The sequence below is a fragment of the Cannabis sativa genome, chromosome 1 (genome assembly GCF_029168945.1).
Source record: "Cannabis sativa cultivar Pink pepper isolate KNU-18-1 chromosome 1, ASM2916894v1, whole genome shotgun sequence".
NCBI classification, from domain to species: Eukaryota; Viridiplantae; Streptophyta; class Magnoliopsida; order Rosales; family Cannabaceae; genus Cannabis; species Cannabis sativa.
Window position 1 is genome coordinate 42,902,552 of NC_083601.1, and position 21,752 is coordinate 42,924,303.

At 27.9% G+C, this 21,752-nt stretch overlaps 4 protein-coding genes across 4 annotated transcripts; all 4 read right to left on the reverse strand.

Moving 5' to 3' along the window:
• Positions 1-3,527: 3,527 nt before the first annotated feature.
• On the reverse strand, positions 3,528-5,405 carry LOC115705096 (GDSL esterase/lipase 5). Its single transcript, XM_030632335.2, has 5 exons — positions 4,799-5,405; positions 4,585-4,706; positions 4,301-4,498; positions 3,947-4,202; positions 3,528-3,842 (listed from the first exon to the last, which is right to left on the reverse strand). Exons 1-5 carry the CDS (start codon positions 5,070-5,072, stop codon positions 3,607-3,609), a joined length of 1,086 nt encoding a protein of 361 aa, XP_030488195.2. The 5' UTR covers positions 5,073-5,405; the 3' UTR covers positions 3,528-3,606.
• A 484-nt stretch (positions 5,406-5,889) lies between these two features.
• Positions 5,890-7,877, reverse strand: LOC115707161 (GDSL esterase/lipase 1-like). Its single transcript, XM_030635027.2, has 5 exons — positions 7,446-7,877; positions 7,207-7,328; positions 6,882-7,112; positions 6,508-6,763; positions 5,890-6,406 (listed from the first exon to the last, which is right to left on the reverse strand). Exons 1-5 carry the CDS (start codon positions 7,714-7,716, stop codon positions 6,171-6,173), a joined length of 1,116 nt encoding a protein of 371 aa, XP_030490887.2. The 5' UTR covers positions 7,717-7,877; the 3' UTR covers positions 5,890-6,170.
• Positions 7,878-9,157: 1,280 nt separating this feature from the next.
• Positions 9,158-11,144, reverse strand: LOC115707160 (GDSL esterase/lipase 1). Its single transcript, XM_030635026.2, has 5 exons — positions 10,674-11,144; positions 10,459-10,580; positions 10,130-10,360; positions 9,766-10,021; positions 9,158-9,664 (listed from the first exon to the last, which is right to left on the reverse strand). The coding sequence occupies exons 1-5, from the start codon at positions 10,942-10,944 to the stop codon at positions 9,429-9,431; spliced, it is 1,116 nt and encodes a 371-aa protein (XP_030490886.2). The 5' UTR covers positions 10,945-11,144; the 3' UTR covers positions 9,158-9,428.
• Positions 11,145-11,684: 540 nt separating this feature from the next.
• LOC115707162 (GDSL esterase/lipase 1) lies at positions 11,685-13,578 on the reverse strand. Its single transcript, XM_030635028.2, has 5 exons — positions 13,213-13,578; positions 12,985-13,106; positions 12,508-12,738; positions 12,178-12,433; positions 11,685-12,070 (listed from the first exon to the last, which is right to left on the reverse strand). The coding sequence occupies exons 1-5, from the start codon at positions 13,469-13,471 to the stop codon at positions 11,829-11,831; spliced, it is 1,110 nt and encodes a 369-aa protein (XP_030490888.2). The 5' UTR covers positions 13,472-13,578; the 3' UTR covers positions 11,685-11,828.
• Positions 13,579-21,752: the final 8,174 nt, after the last annotated feature.

Genomic DNA, 21,752 nt, shown 5'->3' on the forward strand with positions numbered 1-21,752 from the left:
CAAGATAATGAAAAAAATTACAATCTAAAGACGATACTAACTTTAAAAACCAGTTTCATCAATATTAAAAGAAATGAATTATTTCATGAAAAGAGGCAAAAAAAAAAATAGTTTCATCAATAACATAATAAAAAATACACAATGCCTAATAACTAAACTTTTACAAATTAACGATACTAAATTTAAAAACCAGTTTCGAACATATAAATTTTATATTAATACCTAATAATCAAACTTTTAACTTCATTCTTTATTTTGGCATTTAATTTTTTATTTGCTTGCTCAAAAATTAGAGTTAATTTAAACATACAATATGCAACAAATATAACAAAGAGAATCATAAATTTAAATCAAAGAGAAAAAAAAGAAACAAAGAAAATTAAAGAGACAAAAGTGCAATAAAAACCATAAAAGAATAACAAAAAAAAAACAGTGGAATGTGAGAAACCAGTTAGTAAAACAACCAAAATAAAAACAAACAAATAAAAACCAGTTTCTTGAAATAAATTAATAAAAAAATTGAATAAAACTCAATTATGAACAACAATAAAAAAAAAAATTAGTTATAAAAACTAGTTACTTAAAAAAACCAGTTATGAAAATAATAAAATAATATGTGTGTTAGAAACTGATTAATTAAAATAAAATAAAAATTGTTGTTCAAATATCATACAATAATAAAACTGGTTTTATACAAACGAAAAAATATATAATAATATCATAAAAATTGAGCAACCTCATTACAGAACAGTTAAAACCTGTGAAACCAGTTTCGACATGTGAAACCAGTTTTGACGTTATAAAAAATCATAACAAAATACAAATGTTAATAATAAAATTAATTGAAACCAGTTTCATCAGACAATCAAATAAAAACCTACACACACACAAATATACAAAAAAAAAAATACTAATCACAAATATAATCAAAACAACACATAATGCCTACCAATAATTTAATAACAAAATATAAGTGTAAGTTTCCAACCTAGAAACAAAATAATAAAAAAGTAACTTTGAAAAAAAATTCTAATAACATAATGAAACTATTTTTTTTATTCTTTTAATGAAATTAATAGTTTCTTTCAATGTTGATGAAACTGATTTTTAAAGTTTATATTATCTTAGATTATAATTTTTTATATTGTTTTTTCTTCAGGATGATGTTGATGAAACTGGTTTTTTTTTCCTGCTGCTTTTAATGAAATAATTAGTTTTTAACAAAAAAACAAAGAAAAAAAAATAGTAGTTTAAATAAAAAAAAAACAAGTTTAATCTCTGTAAAAAAAAAATATCTATAGTTGAGATCATTTTTTATTTATTTTAGTATTTTATTTTTTTAAAAAAGAAAAAATAAATAAAAAGAAACACAAATTTAAAGTTTTTTATGGCATTCCTCAAGACTTTTTTCCATATTTGTAAGTTTTTTAAAAAAATGTCATATTTAGTGTAATTAAGTTTTTATGCCATATATATCAAAACTTATCTTTATTTTCCCATATTTTTGTAAATAGCCCTTTTTTGAGGGGACCTTGTGTGACTAAAATTGTAAACGAGTTTCATTTTTTTTTGAAATGGTTGTAAAACCAGTTAAAGAAAAAATTACATAATAAACCAAAATTTTTTAAAAAATTATAAAAATATATCAACATGATAATTTTTATATTTTTTCGCTTTGAAATTTTTTATTTACAAAAATATCTCTTCAGTAAGAACGATAATATTTTTTTTTGTTTTATAGTTTATTTATAGTTTTAGGGATATTTATAGTTGATTTATAGTTAGAGGTGTGTATAAATTGATCAAATCTAATGAGAACTGACCGATTCAATTATAACCGATCGCCAAATATTGAATGTCCAATTATGATCGGATCGGATTTGATGTTATTTTTGAATATCCAATTGGATCGAATCGAATGTTGGATGAGGTGTCCAAAAATTAAATATATCACATTTAATCGAACTAATTAGTATTTTCATTTAGTTTGGATGAGTAATTAGATTTTATATTGTTATAAGTAAAATATATATGTATATATAAAATTAAGATTATGGTATTGTTGAAACTTAAATTTTCAGTCCATGTGTGAAGGCCCAGTCCAAAGCCTACTAATTATGGTATTGTTGAATTTTTTTTTTTTTTCATATTTATTTTCAACTTTTATGGTATTTTTGATAAGTGTTTGCTCAAATTTTGTTGTATTTGTGATAGTTTAATTATTTGGTGATTGTCCAAACCATAGAAATTGCAGAAACTGCACTGCACGACACTATTTTTTGCGGTGCGATTTTTACGACTTTTTAGTTTCGCGTGGCGAGTACGGTTTGGAAAATTAGAAAAACTGCATATGCGGGTTGATTTGAAGAAATAGTAAAAAATTGCACTACCTGCACCGCAAACAACATCATGAACAAAAAATAATAAAAAATTGCACTTATCGTAGCAACATCGAGCCTAATCCATGTAGCACTATCCTTAATAGTCAAAGCATAATTAGCTTCTCTATACAGAAATGATAAACCAATGACAGTAGAATTAATTGGAGAGTAAGCTTTTAATCTGTTCTAACAAGCCATTCACATCCCAGCAGCCATCACACATCGTAGCAACATCGGAGTCAAAAAATAATAAAGTAGAAAAATTACTAATTAGCCAAAAAAAAAAAAAAAAAAGTCTTACTTAGACTGTCTTATTTTCTCTTTGACAATGACAAAGCTAACAATTAGCATGGCGGCCTAAATCACTATTCAAAGGCGTTAATTCCTTGTAAAGTTGACAGATCTCATCATCAATATGTTTATGAACATGTTTAATTTTCCAACATATAATATAAATATAAAAATTCTTTATGAATTCACTATCAATGTGCGTGGCTTACAATTTTACTTTCCTTTGATTTAACCACAACAAATCTACAAACTTTTCCAAATAGAAAATTAGACTACAAAAGGTCTTTCACTTTACCATTTTTTTTAATATTATTATTGGATACTAATGGTATAAATTAGTTAGTAATATTTTCTTAAATTATATGAAACTAGTAATTTATTATGTTAGGCACCAATGGGCCTCTTAGCAATTTTTCTTTTTCTTTTATTTTTATTTTTGTGAAAAAGGATTATAACTTATAAGCGTGTGTCTAACATCTGTCAAACCAAAAAAAAAATATAAATAAACAAAAAGACAATTCCAGAAGTTAAAATACACTATGATTGGCCTAAATCATCCCAGGCCGATCATCGGCATGTCTCCCGTTCTGAATATTTTTGTTTTTTAAATAATAGATAGCACTCAATTTTAAATTGATCAGTCATGCCAAATCTGTTCCCAACACTAATATTTTTTTTGTTAAATTAAGGGTCCTAATGTTGTATATTATATATTTTCTTGAGAAGAAAGATTTGAATTTATAAGACTTCCTTTTGTAAAAATTAAAATCATATATGTGTGATTACGATGTTGCTATAATTTCATTTACGTTCCTTAATTTTTTCTCAACAGCCAGTAAAAAAAAAACCTCCGACTTCATGGACTTAATTCATTTATTCTCAATTTATGACTATAGTTTCATACACACAATGATAGTATTCATTTCAAATCCATTTAAAATTTAAAAAATTCCTCAAGATTGTAAGGCCAAGTGACATCAGGGCCCCCAGTCCAAAACATCTGTGATAATTGCTTGCATGCCTTCTCAGATGGATGAAGAGAATCAAAGAAAAAATAATCACCAACATCATCACACAACTCAAACTCTGTCTCTCCTCTCTTCCCACCACAGCTATAAACTCCTCTGTACGGACCACTCCCACAACATGCCGTACTAGCATATTTGAAACCTTAAGGACATATAAAAGAAAAACATTTATTCAACAAATAATATGTACAAAAAACAAAGGAAGAATTATAAATTAAAGACAGAGGAGCTAGCTAGCATTATTACCATATTTTGACGGGTGGTCCATTACTTTACTCACAGAAGTAAAAAAATCAAACGTTGTGTAGTTGAAACCATCAAGTTCAATCTGTATATTTCTTAGGACTTTGGGAAGTAATAGGTTGTGTAGTTTAGATAGAGATGTGAATTCATCAAAGCAGGCACCATTGTTTTCTGGTTTAAGCATTTTTATCCCTGGAAGACAACCTATTGGGGGAATGTTTACAAAACCAAATTTCCTTCCTCCAATATCGTATAATTCCTGATTAAAAATTATGCATCACGATTCACTTCATTAATTAACCAATCATGAATAAATTAAATTCAATGAGTTAAAGAAGAATATACTATATTCATTACTTGAAGGACTTGAGTCAAATTGCCTAACACCATGCCAACACTTTCTTTCTTATAACGAGACATGTAATCGTTGCTTCCCACACTAAACAAGAAAACAGCTTTAGAGATCAATTTCTGGGCTTTTGAAGGGCCTAGTGTTTGACACAACTGTTTCTTTACTTTCTTGAAATAGCTTACTTGAGCATGAAGGTCTACCACCTAACCAAAACAGAGGATTTAAAGTTAAGCTTAAGAAGAATTTAATATTTTGGTTGATGAAGTAATTAATACATAGGACTACGTACAAAACCTTGATGAGTCTCAACAAGGGCTCCAGCTCCACCAGATGCAAAGTTCACTCCATATGCATAGTCGGTAACCCCAGGCTTTAAATACGGGGGAATCAATGGAAGCCTCGCATATTCACCTAAATACATTAGAAATCAAAACAATTAGAAACCCATCTGCTAAATAAGGTGATGTATTGATATTGTACTCATTTTTTTGTAGAAATCTTACTGATAAAATCAGGGATTAAACGACCGTCGGAGAATCTACCGGGGGGAAAACTTGAAAAAGTCTTTCCATAAGGAGGGAAGTTGGCTTGGTATTCAGGAATGGTGTTGATGAAATTGTTGTTACCAGGATCGTATAGTGAATCGCCGAAGACGAAGAGGGCCACGTGTTTGACAGCTGGCAGCCGTATATAGGTGTCGCCGGAGACTGTTGAAGTAAGAATGAGTAAAGAGACTAACCAGAGAAACGTTATGGGTGCAAACCCCACACTTGCCATGTTTCAATTTGGATCACTGCTGTTTTGTTTTGTTTTGTATAAAACGCTCTAAAATGTAAAGTATGAGTAGTGAGGATAGCTCTGATTCATTCAGAGACCATTCACAATCCCATGGTTTTCATGTTATACACTTATTTTTATAGTCTTTCTGGCTGTCTTTTTCTCTCAGTACAAGAAGTTGATGAGCTCTAAAATAAAATAAATACTATAAAAATAATTGTATTTTCTTTTTTTAAGAAACGGCAAATGGTAGATTTTGGAAGTATCATTTTAGTCCCTGTTAGTAGAGTGATCTCCATGTTTTTGGAGATTTTTTTTTTCCTAACAGTCTATAATATATAATATGGCTATAGGACTCCTTTATAAGTATTCTATTTTATTGTATTATATTAAATTAAATAAAAATTAATAACACATATAATTTTACATAAGTATTGTGTAAAATATAATTTAATATAATACTATACATTATAATACAGGAATTTATATATAATTATTTATTTTCTTAAATAGTAAGTACTTTTTTATTTTCTTAAATAGAAAATTAAAAATTATTTTAATTTTTTGATTGAGAATTAAAATTTTAAAAAATAAAACAAAATTATTTTCAATTTTTTTTAAATAGTTTTTTTTTCTTAATATATTTTTAGAAAATATTTTTACTTTTTTAATAAATTAATTAAGAAAATATTACAACACACTTGTTTGAAAACATATGGAATATTGACAATATTGTAAGTTATTTTAATATTTTTTTGAAAACATATGGAATATTTGTTATAATTACAGATATATATATATTTGACATTTTGCTATAATATTCAAGTAGTAGCTAAGAAAATGTACTCATTAATTCATAGATATGACATACATGATACTTTCATCAAAAAAAAAAAAAAAAAAAAAACATACATGATACATGGATTATAGTCTACTCACGAACACACAGAGATAAACATACATGCTGCTCTCTGTGAAGACTGAAGAGCCTCCCGTTACAAGGGTCTTGTACTTTGATGCATGGTAGAATGGTACTGGTCACGTGAGTCGTGACGGGAAATTTGTAAGATTTATACTTGAAAAACACCTTCAATTCCACTAAAATCCAAAAAATTGTTTGAGATTGTAAGGCCATGTGGCATCAGGGCCCCCACTCCAGAACATGTGTGATAGTTGCTTGTATGCCTTTTCAGATGGATGACCAGAATCAAAGAAGAAGTAATCACCAACATCATCACACAACTCAAACTCTTTCTCTCCTCTCATCCCACCACAGCTATAAACTCCTCTGTATAAACCACTGCCACAACATCCCATACTACCATCCTTGAAACCTTTTCCCAGAAAAGGAAAAATGAAAAATATTAGCTAATGATTTTATTTACCAATTAATGAAAGGAGGAAACAAGTCATATAGGCTGTATAAGAGCTTTACCATATTTGGAAGGGTCATCAATTCTTTTACTCATAGAAGTAAACAAATCATAAATTGTGTAGTTGAAACTATTATGTTCACTCTGTATCTTTTTTAGGACTTTAGGAAGTAGTGCATTGTGTATTTTAGCTAGAGATGTAATTTCATCATAGCAACCACTTTCATTATCTGGTTTAAGTATTTTGAGGCTTGGAAGACAACCCAATGGTGGAGCATTTACAAACCCAAATTTCCTTCCTCCTCTTTTGTATATTTCCTGATCAAAACAAAAAAAATATATGCATCAACTTATTAACCATAACCCACTTTCAGATATACAATCATGAATTCACTAGAGAACTATATAAATATGTAGTAACAGTAGTATCCATTACTTGAAGAACTTGGGTCACATTGCCTAAAACCATGCGAGCGTATTCTTTATTAAACTTGTCGTCGGAAACAGTGGAGTCAGCTTTAAAACGGTCACTGTAATCGTTGACACCCACGCTAAACAAGTAAACAGCTGCAGAGATCAATTTCTTGGCTTTTGCAGGGCCTAGTGTTTGACTCAACCGTTTCTTCACTTTCTTAAAGTACTTTAGTTGAGTATGAAGATCAACCACCTAAACAGTAATAATGTACCCAAACAGAGGATTCAAAACGAATTAACTCATTATATGAAGCTTAAAGAAGGCCTGGAAAATTAAGATTACTTACAAAACCTTGGTGACTCTCAACAAGAGCTCCAGCCCCACCAGAGGCAAAGTTCACTCCGTATGCATAGTTGGAAACCCCAGGCTTTAAATATGGGGGAATTAAGGGAAGGTTGGCATATTCACCTAAAAAAAGTAGTAACAATAATAATAGTAGTAGAAAGAAAAAGATCATTTTTTTAGAAACATATCTACTAAATAAAGTGATGTATTGATGGATACAGAGTTCCTTAGAAATCTTACTGATAAAATCAGGGATTAGACGGCCATTGGAGAATCTACCGGTGGGAAAACGAAAAAAAGTCTTCCCATAAGGATAGAAGTTGGCTCTGTATTCATTAGTAGTGTTGATGTAATTGTTGTTACCGGGGTCGTATAGTGAATCGCCGAAGACGAAGAGGGCCACGTGTTTTTCAGGCAACTGGGGATGGACGACGCCGGAGACTGAAGGGTTAAGAAGGAGTAAAGATAAAAACCAGAGAAACGTTAAGGGTGTTAACCGCACTATTGTCATGTCTCAATGTGAGTCGCTCTTTGTTTTGTTTCATTAAAACGCTCACTGTGAATCTCATTTATGAAGGACTAGGAAATCAAATCAGGATAGCGACGATTAGTCTAGTCCATTCCCACGGTTTTCATACACTTCTATTTTTAGTCTTTCTAGCTATTTTTTGTTTTTTCCCATTTTTTTTTTTTTAAGAAAATACCATAAAAGAAATAAGAAGTGATTTTCAAATTCACACATATTGTAAGAGGGGGTAAAACGTCACATGGTTTGGCCTATTTGGATTGCCAAAATTTCAACCATAATATTATATACTTTCATACATTGCTAACAAAAAAACTATAATTTATAGATAAATTAATCAAATTTGTTATGATAATATAATTTTTAGCTTGTAGATGTAGTTAAAGTTATTTGTTATATATAGTTTCTTCAATTGTGGTAAATTAGCGTTACATTAATAAACTATTTTTTTTTTGAAAAGAGACGAAATGAAATTTATATAAATCATAAATATTTTAATTTAACTCTCGGTTGCAGATAAATACATAAGTTTAATTTTTTATAATAATAATACTTAAATTATATGTCTGAAACTTTTGTAGGTACATGCCCGTTAACTGTCAAGTCAATATACATGTGTTATTTTCTTATTGGTATATTTAAATAAAAAATAAAAATTTAATAACTTAGACTAATCAAAAACTATCGTGTGACCATTAATTTGACACTTAATAGGTACCTACAGAAGTTCTAAAAATATAACTTAAGTATTATTATTGTAAGAAATTAGACTTAATTATTTATTTACAATCAAAAATTAAAATTAAATATTTATGCTGTAAATTACTCTTTTTCTTTATTTAAAGGTTAACAATAAAAACATCCTTGAAGATATAGATAAAATCAAGGGGTAAGTTGAAAAATGCCTCTTTTATTCATCAATTAATCAAATTTACCTCTAATTTTATATTTATTTGAAACATACCTCTTTTTATATGTATTGTACCCAAAATACCCTTACATAAGAGAATCACATGGAGAGTATCTTGAAGTGGCAGGGGTAAAATTGGTACAATGTTTAAAAAAAGAGGTAAAAATGATAGATTTTAAAAAAGAAGGTAAAAATAAAATAGGACAATATAAAAAGGGTATAGAGTGTAATTTCCTCTAAAATCAATGCCCCCAAACAAGGCCGGGCCTGAACTTAGGCGAACTAGGCCTGGACTTAGGGCCCACCCAGTTCAGGGCCTAAAAATATTTTCTCTTTAAAAATATAAATATTTATTAGTAATTTTCAAAAATACTATATATTTTTCAAATAAAAGACCCAATAATTATTATATTTCTAAGAGCAAGGCCCATAATATATAGTCCTCTGGCTTTACTAATCATGATTAATATCACATTTCGTTGTAATACAGCTGTTTACTTGTATATATATTACTTGTAAATATAATTAATCATGATATTAATATCACATTTCTGGTTTTACTCATCTGTAGTACTTTTATATATTACATATTTTCCTTTGTACTAAGACAATGTGCATTAATTTACATAGACGTTCATGGATTAATACGTACATGCACACAGAAATAAAAGTTACTTATTTTTATAAAGGATATAATATTAAATACTAAGACTATGCTCCTCCTCTATGTGAAGATCCTCCCGGTAGGGTCTTGTCCTTTGATGCACGGTAGAATGTATATTGGCCACTAAAATTCAAAAAATTGTTTAAGATTGTAAGGCCATGTGACATCAGGGCCCCCACTCCAAAACATGTGTGATAGTTGCTTGTATGCCTTTTCAGATGGATGAACAGAATCAAAGAAGAAGAAATTACCAACATCATCACACAACTCAAATTCTTTCTCTCCTCTCATCCCACCACAGCTATAAACTCCTCTGTATAAACCACTGCCACAACATCCCATACTACCATCCTTGAAACCTTTCCCAAAAAAGGAAAAATGAAAAATATTAGCTAATGAATTTATTTACCAATTATAGAAAGGAAGAAACAAGTCATGTAAGCTGGTATAAGAGCTTTACCATATTTGGAAGGGTCATCAATTCTTTTACTCATAGAAGTAAACAAATCATAAATTGTGTAGTTGAAACCATAAAGTTCACTCTGTATCTTTTTTAGGACTTTAGGAAGTAGTGCCTTGTGTATTTTAGCCAGAGATGTAATTTCATCATAGCAAACACTTTTATTATATGGTTTAAGCATTTTGAGGCCTGGAAGACAACCCAATGGTGGAACATTTACAAACCCAAATTTCCTTCCTCCTCTTTTGTATACTTCCTGATTAAAACGAAAAATATATATGCATCAACTTATTAGCCATAACCCTTTTTCAGATATACAAGCATGAATTTAAAGAAAGGGCTATATATGGTATCCATCCATTACTTGAAGAACTTGGGTTGCATTGCCTAACACCATGCCAACGTATTCTTTCTTATACTTCTTGTTGAAAACGGTGGAGTTAGCCGTAAAACGGTCAATGTAATCGTTGCCACCCACGCTAAACATGTAAACAGCTGCAGAGATCAATTTCTTGGCTTTAGCAGGGCCTAGTGTTTGACTCAACCGCTTCTTCACTTTCTTAAAGTACTTTAGTTGAGTATGAAGATCTACCACCTAAACATTAATGAAAGTACGCAAACAGAGGATTCAAAACGAATTAACTGATCATGATGATCAAGCTTAAGAAGGGCAGATAAATTAAGATTACTTACAAAACCATGATGACTCTCAACAAGAGCTCCAGCCCCACCAGAGGCAAAGTTCACCCCATATGCATAGTTGGAAACCCCAGGCTCTAAATATGGGGGAATCAATGGAAGTTTGGCATATTCACCTAAAAAGTAGTAATAAACAGAGATTTTTTTAGAAAACCATCTGCTAAATAAAGTGATGTATTGATAAATACAGATTTTCGTAGAAATCTTACTGATAAAATCAGGTATTAGACGACCATCCGAGAATCTACCGGTGGGAAAACGAAAAAAAGTCTTCCCATAAGGACAGAAGTTGGCTCTGTAGTCATTGGTAGTGTTGATGTAATTGTTGTTACCGGGATCGTATAGTGAATCGCCGAAGACGAAGAGGGCCACGTGTTTTTCAGGCAACTGTGCATGGACGACGCCGGAGAGTGAAGGGTTAATAAGGAGTATAGATATAAACCAGAGAAACGTTAAGGTTGTTAACCGCACAATTGTCATGTCTCAATCTGAGTCACTCTTTGTTTTGTTTCATTAAAACGCTCAATCTGAGTTTGATTTATGAACTAGGTAGGAGCTGTGTGTGTGCCAACAAGGGGATCAGGATTATAGCAATGATTCGTTTAGTCCTTTCTCCCACGGTTTTCATACACATATTTTTAGTCTTTCTTTTGTGTTTTTCCAAATACAATCCCGGTCCCATTGAAAATAAAATAGAAATTTTGTTTATTTTAATGTGATTTTATTATTTAAAAAAAGTGATTTTCAAATCCTTTCAAAAAAGAAAATAAAAATAAAAAATCCTTTCAAAATTATTTTATTTTTAAAAATCACACATCATGTGAATGGGATAACACGTCAGATGCTTTGGCCTATAAAAGTCAAGGATTGCCAAAATTTCAACTATGATTTTGTATATTTTATACATTGCTGAAAAAAACTATAATTTTATACCTAAATTAGTAAAATGTGTTATGATTGTATATATTTTATGTATAGTCTTTTTAGATTGTATAAAAAAATATTCTTACTTTACTAAATTTGAGTACTTTCTCCACTATATCTCCAAAGAAAAAAAAAAAACTTTCTCCACTAAAACATTATTTTTTTTTTTTGAATAACATAAACAATTATTAGATCCGATTACAAAAATAAATGTTTACAAATTTATGTTGGCAAAAATATCCTTTAAACTCTTTCAAAAAACATAAAGTAATATTGATGAGATCGATTGTAAAAACTTTATCACAAAATTAATAATAATAAAAAAAAACATAGTACTATTAACAACATCCATCCATTGTTGAGCTCATCATATATGATTATGCATCACGATGCAACAATTATTGATACATATATTATTATTCTTTTTATATACTTTAACTTTAATTAAAATCAAATAATGCTTTTAGATGATAAGGCGTTATGAAAGTAGAGTCTCCTTCACTCCATGCTTGTATGGAAAATTGATGGTAAGCTCTATCTGTTAGATGACCAGAATCAAAGAAAAGATATTGACTAGGATTCTCACACAGATCATACTCTTTCACACCTCTCTTCCCTCCACAGCTCAAAACTCCTCTGTACGGCCCACTGCCACAACAAGCCACCATTCCTTCTTTGAAACCTTCAAATGTATTATTCATTTTAAATTCTTGTTATTAGTTGACCAAATTAAAATATTTAAGACAAAGATCAAGTAGTAGTAATATAACAAGATTATTAATTAAGTACCATATTTAGATGGGTGATCCATTCTTTCCTTGAGAAATGAGTAGAAGTCGATATAAGAATATTTGAAACCATGGAGCTCATATTGTAGGTTGTGAAGGAGCTTGGAAATTTCTTTGTTGTGTAGTTGTATATATGGTGTAATTTGATCAAAACAAGCACCATTTTTGTCAACTTCAATTACTCTCATGTATGGTACACAAGCTAAAGGCCACAAATTTAAAAACCCAAATTTCCTTCCTCCAAGTTTATATATTTCCTACAATAAAAACATCAGATTATGACTTAAATGAAAAAAAAAAGAAAAAAAAAGAGAAAAAGAAAAGAAAGTACCTGAATGACTGAACTTATATTTCCTATTACGAGTCCGACATATTCTTGGGGAGAATAGGCTGGAATAACAGTGGAGTTTATTGTGAAAGGGTATACATAGTCATTGCTTCCAGCACTAAACAAGTACACAGCTCTTGAGAGTAAAGCTTTGGCCTCTGTTTCTCCTAGTCTCTGCCTCAACTCCTCCCTTACATTCTTGAAATATCTAAGCTGAGTTTGAAGGTCTATAGTCTGTAAAATAATAAAAAATAAATAAATAAATTAATAAACCCATTAGACAAGATGATAGAGCTAGCCCAAATATATATTGATAGAACTTTTTTGAATTAATTAGATTAAAAATCATAATTCTAGGTATGATCAATATTATTTAGCTACTAATTTTCATATATTCAGATACTCCATTTCAAATCACTGCCAAAGTTAAAGTTCACACTCACACTCCATCTTACACGCATATATCATAGTCATACATACCATTCCTTGGTTAATTTCAGGCATAGCACCGGACCCTGCAGATGCAAAGTTGACTCCATATCTAAATTCATGATTTCCGGGCTGTAAATACGGTGGAATCAGTGGTAACTTTGCAAATTCAGCTAACATATCACATAAAGGCTAAGTTAGACCAGTACTATATATAGAAGAATTTAGTTAATATGAGTAATAAAATAGATATAGAAGAGAAAAGTAGTGTTTGTTTACCAATAAAATCAGGGATAATGCGACCATCGGAAAATCTGCCAGTTGGGTGGTTAAAAAAGGTTTGGCCGTAGGGGGAGTAATTAGCCTTGCCAATTGTGTTAATGTAGTTATTATTACCGGGATCAAATATTGAATCGCCAAGCACGAATAACGGCACAATAATATTGTTATTTGGTTTTTGTGAGTGGCCGACACAGGTTACTACAACAGTAGTGGTGCATAGAATAACTACTAAAAAATACGAACAACACCTGCCCATGCTTCACTTTCTTTCTTCTCTTTTCCCTGCTCTTCATCTTCTTTGTTTCATATATATAGAGAGAGACGCGTGATACAGGCGTGCATTTCACTCAAATCTGTGATCACATCCAATAATGATTGGATATCTAATTCTATTGCATCGATTGGATCGGTCGGTTGGAATTGAATCGGATGACTCAATTCAATTAGATTGTATGGGATGGCAAAATTCAATATCCAATAAATAAGGACATTTTACAATTTTGTATACATTATTTTAATTAATTACAAAATATGTGCAAAAAAACTTATTATCATTTTCTCATACACTTTTATACATAATTAAAAACTTTTTTTCAATTTTTATTATAATATATATATGGTAATAATTATTGATTAGTATATATATGGTAATATTGGTTATGTTTATTTTTATCTTTACAATTATAATAAACATACTAATAATATAAAACATTTTATATATGTGTTTATTGGCTATGTTTATTTTTATGTTTACAATTATAATAAACATACTAATAATATAAAATATTTTATATATGTATTTATTTTATTTTCTATTAATTAAACATACTAATTTAATAAACAAAATAATAATATTCACATAAGTTTATTATATCACTCTACGTGTATTATGTTTATTTTTTTTAGTAATTTTTTAGAAAATAAATAATATATATAAAAAATTGTTTATCTTTATCTTTTTCTTTGTTTATTAATTGTGTCGTGTTTATTTTTTTTAATTAAATAATTTTTAGAATTTATAAAGTTATGTTTGTTTATTTATTTTTTAATATAAGAATTATACTTCAATAAAAAACTCGTTCACTAACTCATTAGAAAATAATCAATATATAGAAACAATAGAAAGAAAATATATTTATTTTAGTATAGTATAAATTGACTATGTCTATTTTTATGTTTACAATTATAATAAACATACTAATAATATAAAATAGTTTGTATATATATGTTTATTTTGTTTTCTATTTATTAAACATACTACTTTAATAAACAAAATAATAATATTCACATATGTTTATTATAATTTATATCACTCTACGTGTCATGTTTATTTTTAATAATTTTAAGTATTGATTTATATTTATATACATTAATGTTTATAATTTTGATATTGTATTTTATTAAAAAAAATCTTATGAAATTATAATAATTCATACTAAAATAGATAATAAACATTTATCTTTTAATAAAAAAATATTTAACTTGTTTATTTTTATAAAACTGTTTAATTAATTTTACGAAATTGTTTATTTTGAGATTTAATAAACATATTAAAAATGTATGGTTTCATGTAATAAGTTTTCAAAATGTATAAATTTTTAAAATAATTTTTTTTTGCATATTTTTTTGTAATTATTTTGTTTTTGTTGTACATTTATGAAAAAAGCCCAATAAATAATTGGATTGGATCGGATTGGTTCAAATCCATTAGATGTGTTCAATAAACACCCCTAATAAATATATAATAAAAAAAGTAAAAGTTTACTGTTGCTATAGTGCACAATTATTGGTACAAAAAATAGTAGTAATTTGGAGAAGTTTTGAACATTATTTTGGTGATTTAATGGCACCTTGTAGGGCTGCACATTTATTGGGTTGGGCCGACCAACCCATCCAACCCAGGGAGAAATTAAAAATTACATTTTTTTTATACATTAACTAAATTTATCCTTAAATAAAATTTAATTTAAATATACCTCTTTTTATGAATATTATACTTAAATTATCCTCATACACTCATATAACTAAAACATAATTTCAAGAGAATTAGATTTGTGTTCTTTGCATATGGATGTGTAGGTTTGTGGGGAAGTTGGGACAAAATTTTGATTAGAGAATAATGAAAACTAAGTGATAGGAGTAAAATTAGTAGAATGATTGAAAAAAAAAAGTAAACATAAGAGATTTTAAAAGAAAGGATAAAAATTAAAATCATCAAGTTAAAAGAAGTATGTAATGTAATTTTCTCTCCAACTCAACCCGGTATAGGCCGAACAGCCCAATAAAAAGTGGGAGCGAAACTAGTTTGGATTAAAATTTTAGTAACACGTATGTATTCGTTCGTAAATGGATTGGCCAAATTATAACTCGTTGAACCCAACCGGGCCCGCAACTTAAACAAAATAATAAATAATATATATTGCATTTGTTTCAATTTACTAATTTTCAAATACTTACCTATACCTACCGAGTCACCCACGTGAGTAATATGTTCACAAATCACAATGTTTCACCTTGGAAGTGTTCTAAAGAGGCAAAGCATGTACATTATATATGCAGGCGACTACTCAATGTTTCACATTTCAATTTACAAAATCAAGCTATTCTTCACAATTTACAACAACAAATTTCTTAGCTAAAACTCTAATTAACCTCACCTGAATGCTCTTAGTTAATGAACATGTCGTTCTTTCAAAAAAAAAAATAATAATAATAATAAATAAATAAAATTGACACTTCTATTATCCATAGAAACATTGCTCACCGACAAAAGAAGAATAAAATCAAATAAAAAAAACTGTTTTCTATGATTTATAGCAATTACGACACTCATTTAATGTAGGATTTTATTGAGAAATGCAACCGATTACACAAAGCTATCGTGCACTTCCCAATAAGATATTTTTACATTCTTTAAAATATTTTTGGAAAATTCTATAATGCACACCCTTAAAAATAATACACAGATACATCTTTAATTATTTTAGTATCCAAAATAATTTTTTAATCAAATTTTTTCTCATGGTCATGTAAAAAATTATAGTTATTTAAGACATTTTGCGAAATTTTAAGACATTCGAAAAAGTTTAATACGCCGAAAATTACGTTCAATCACTGTGTTATACTCATAACTATTTTATTTTATATGCGTGTAAAATAGACTATTTGAACATTATTTTCTATAATGTAAATTATTTCAAATTTCTCAAAATTTTGTAGGATATCTTAAATAGTTATAACGTACATGAATATGAAAAAAAAAATTAGACTAATTTTTTTTTTCTGAATGCCGAAACAAGTAGAGTGTGCATCAATACATCCCTTTCAAGGGTATACATTGTAGAATAATATTTAAAATCTTTATTTTATAACTAGGTAATATAGTCGCTCTTCGCGCAATTAACTTAATTTCTTTTAATATTATAATAAATAGTTACTTAAAATTATAATTTTAATACATAATAAAATTATAAATATATTGTCTTATTTCATATTATTATGAATAAGTTTATTTATTAAAACTAAATGCACAATTTTATTAAATATTGTTTGAAATTATTTATTAAGAAGTTTAAAATTTTTTATATGTAGTATTTTAAATTGTTTTGTTAAAATAAATTATTTTTATAAAAATAAATAAATAGGGTAGTGTAGAACAAAATTACGGTGTTCCCCATAATGCATTATTTTCATATCTCGATCATTGATCAAAATTATTGTTATTATTGTATCTCACTTGTTGTCTCATTGTATCTCACTTATTTTCATCACCGTATCTCACCCGTTATCATCACTGTATCTCATCGCTTGTCATTACCGTAGTTCACTTGTAGTTGTCACTATTGTATTTTCCAAATCTATATCTTAATCTTAGATTTTATCTCGAATTTTATATATATATTTTTTTAACATTTTTAAGATAATATATAAAATTCATTATTTTATTCTATTATTATTAATTAATATATTTTTAAAAGTGATTATTATTTTTTAAATATCTTAATTAAAAAAAATAAAAAAAATGTGATATTTTAATTATGAGAAATGCTAAAAGGCAACCTTCTTGGTATCATTATTAGTATAATTAAGTAGCATGTCTCATATAACTTAAAAAAAAAATAGAAAATATCGTTAACCAATCGTAAAGTGTCACATATGAAAGGTGTAAGACATCACTCATGCCCAATAACAATGCTCTTTAGTTTATAATTATGTGATACTTGACATTAAAATCATCATTTAAAAAAAACGTAAAGTAAGCTTTTGTTAAAAATTAATTAATATTTTTTAATGAAAAATTTAAACGTGGTAAAAAGCAATTGAAATATTATTTCAAGTATTACGTACAACTGATTCTTTTATTATTATTATTATATCTTTTTTTAAAGAAAAGCCAAAAACGTACATATTAGAATTATCATTTTTAAATTATTATTATTTAAAAAAAATAATAAAAAATGTTAAGGTTGTATATTGTATTATTATTACTATAATTTCAATTTTATGGAGTTATTTTTGGTAGAATTAAAATTAAAAAAGTGAGAGAATTAAGGAGAAAAGAGAAAAATAATTTTTAAACAATTTTATATGAATTAAAAATTAAAAGAAATGAGAAAATTAAAGAGAGAAAAGAAAAATAACTTTAAAGCAATTTTAAAGTACTATGTTACCGCTTTATATCTCCACTTTATATATATAGATTTAGATTTATATATATATTGCTTGATATTTTATATATGTATATAAATAAAATTTATTATTAATTATATTTGATTTAAGTTTTAATATTTTTTGAAATTTATTTTCTATTTTTTAATTTTTTATAAAAATATAAAATTAAAAAATTAAAATAATAATAAAATATTAATTTGTAGATTTATATAATTTTTTAAAAAATTATTAAAAAAATAGTAGAATATAGTAGAAAAAACGTGTAAGACTAGCTTGTCTATAAAGATACGCACGTGTATATTTGATTGTGTACATTTCTTATTATTGTTATAAATTTGACTAGTTCTATATATGATGAGAATGTGGACGTGTTTTGGACCACCCTAAAGAAGACATTTTATGTTTTGGCGACCTCATAAGTCAAATCAAGGAAGTTTTATCTCATCTCCCTGCGGCTTAGGTTTCTCACGTTAACTGGTCGGCCAATACTTTTGCAGATAAACTGGCAAATTGGTTCTCGGGGCTAGACGAAGTAGCAATTTGGATAGACGATGACCCTTGCAATCTTAGTGCTTTTCTTTCTGCTTAGTGGCACCCTTTCCCTAAAAAAAAGAATGTGGACGTGCATGTTTTATTTAATTAGAAAAAATTCAAAACCTTTTTATATCAATTTTAATTTATAAAACCTGACGTGGAAGTGGAATACATGCCCCAGCTCTTCTCTCCCCCTTCTCTGACAAAACATTTCAACTAATATTTAAGATGAGTCTCATAAATATATAGCTAAAATAAAACATGTAAATTGGGTCAAATATATATCTTTCTTTCTTTATTATTATTTTCTTAAAGGAAGCTCACATATCAGATAAGCTAAAATACGTGTGTACTATTACAATGCAAAATCATTAGCTAACTGTAGCTAAGGTATTGATATAAAGTAAATATGTTTTAATTAATTTTTATTCATTTCTCTTTCCATATTTAATATCACATACATATATATATATAATATTTTATTTATAAAAAATATTAAATATATATTATTTAAACCGATGTAGAGAAAAAAAATAAACAAGTCAATGTAATATATAATATAAATATGTGAAATAAAATAAAATAAAAATAAAATTTTAATAAAATATTTTAAATGATAGAGTAGAGAAGCTAATTAAAGTGCTCACTGTATCAATTTTATGTAGGGAATATACTCATTTAGTGCTTTGTGTTTTTATGAAAAAAATATTTAGTATCATATGTTTTCAATAATACTTAATTGGTATCTCATATTTTCAAATTGTACATAGTTGGTATCCTAAAATAAATTTTAATTAATACAGTTTTATCAATTTAACCAAACAGTTCTCAATTATATGTAATCAAATAAATAAATTTGAATTCAGAATTCATAAACTTTTAGACTATTGATAGTATATATTGACTAAATTTTATCAAAAAAATTTAAATTTAGGATACTAAATAGGTATGCTTTTAAAATACATGGTACCAAATAAACATTATTAAAAATACAGGGTACCAAACTTGTATTTAGATTAAATACAGGGTACCAAATGTGTAGACACCCTTTTATGTATAACTTATGTATATGCATAATGCACATATAGTTACTTATAATTTACAATATTATTAGAGTAATTTGCGACATATATACCTAAGTTAATTTAACTCTCAGTTGCAAATAATAATATAAGTTTAATTATTTTGACAGTAATAATACATAAGTTATTTTTGAAACTTGTAGATATATATTTGACTATTAAGTGTAATTAAGTAAATTGTCACGTGACAATCACTAATTGGTCTAGGTTATTAAATTTTTATTTAAAAAATAATTTAAGTATACTAATAAGAAGATGACTCATAAATAATGACTTACACTAATAGTCAAGTACCTACGAAAGTTTTAAAAATATAACTTAAGTATTATTACTGTTAAAAATTAAACTTAAATATTTATTTGTAACCGAAATTTAAATCTAAGTATTTACAAATTTATATTATTATTAAATACTAGTTGTATTCAACTATTTGTGATTTTTCAAAATTTGCAAGAGTAGGTGATCTTGTTGAGTGAGTGATAAATAACTAACAATCAGACCTAATTAACGATTTGATGAAATCAATAATGTTTATGGATTTAATTTATTTTGACGAAAAGTTATTTACATAATCTATTGTAGAAAGTTTAGTGTGACTTTCCAACTTATAGTATCAAAGTTAAAACGTAAACGTTAACGTTTGAATAATCCTCCCAAAACTTCATTTATTACATGGAATGGTATATGAGAAATAAATTAAAAATGATATATGCATGCTTCTCGGTAGAGAAATTCTAAACGATAATTATATTGTTATTGGTCAAATTTAATATTCTACTTGTTTTATTTTGATAAATATTATTAAAAATTGTTATATCAATTATAAAATAACAGGTGAAACTGACCACTCTAACTAAAATTATTAAGACCGATCTTAAGGTATTTGGAATAATTTTTTTTGGACTTTAATTTATGTACAAATACTATTTGGTCTAGTAATATTAAATAAGGTTATTTGGTATATTAGTAAAGATCATTTAAAATTTAAGGAGATTGTTAGGCTATTTTTAGCCTATGTTTTGGATCTAATTTATGTGCGTTTTTAGCTGTGTTGGGACGGAATTACGCTTGTTTTCTATGCTTTCAGGTTCTTTGGAATAAAAGAGGTCTCGGGTGCAGAAATTCGTTAAAAGACGTGCTGAGCCGAAGAAAACACAATTTCTGAGTAATTGTGCACATCTGGCCGCGGCTAAACACAACCTGGCCGCGGCTAGATCTCGAAAATCTAGAAGGCTTCAGTCGCCGCGGCGATGAAGAGTCTCGCCGCGGCCATTTAAGAGATACAGAGAGACCCCTTATTTTCAATTATCTCGCCGCGGCGAGAGGAAGCTTAGCCGCGGCGAGATCCCGTACGGACCAGGGGCATTTTCGTCCATCGAACCCTAAATTTCAGTTATAAATAGAAAACTGCGATTGGAAGTCTGGGAGAGCGATCAGAAACCCTAAAATACAGCTGAGAGCGGCAGGAAGAGCACATAGATTGAAGTGAAGATTCAGAATTAATCCACCAACAGTTTCTTTCTCTATTCCTCTTTAATTTATTTATGTTGAATATTGCTATAGGAATGGTTATGGATTTGTTTCTGAACTAAATTTCCCATTTAGGGAGGATGATGATTGTTGTTTAATGTTTTGCCTAGTTAATGTTTAATTACCATTCCTCAATTCTTGTGTGTGAAATTATCTTAATTTGTTCTTAATTTCATGTTTAAGATTGATCACCTTGTGCATGCTCTATGATCTCAATTCGAAATCTGAAAAGTGAGAATTGAGAATGCTAAAATTAAGATAATCAATGTTCTATGTGAAACGAAAGTATTTGCATGACTTATGTGACGAGTAGATTATTACTTAATGCTGATTTCATGTTAGTTTAATTAAGGAATTAATTAGATAACATGTGGTTTAGAATCTAGAAGATCTGAAAGGAGCTAGGTTAATTCATAATCTGTCATTCACTCCAAGAATAGGATAGTAATTAATCATTAACGATTTGGGTAAACAACAGCAGGATTCTCCTCCCTATTATCTCATCTTGCTCAACTTTCAATTGTGTTATTAAGTTTTCTGAATTTCTTTCATATTTTACTGTTTTTAAATCATAATTGCTTTCGATTTACCGAATAGAATCATAAGTATAATTTAGTGGTACTTAATCCAATTCCCTGTGGGATCGACCTCACCTGTGTGAGATTTACTACTTGATTGCGTATACTTGCGTAGCGTTTATAATTTATAGCAACAAGTTTT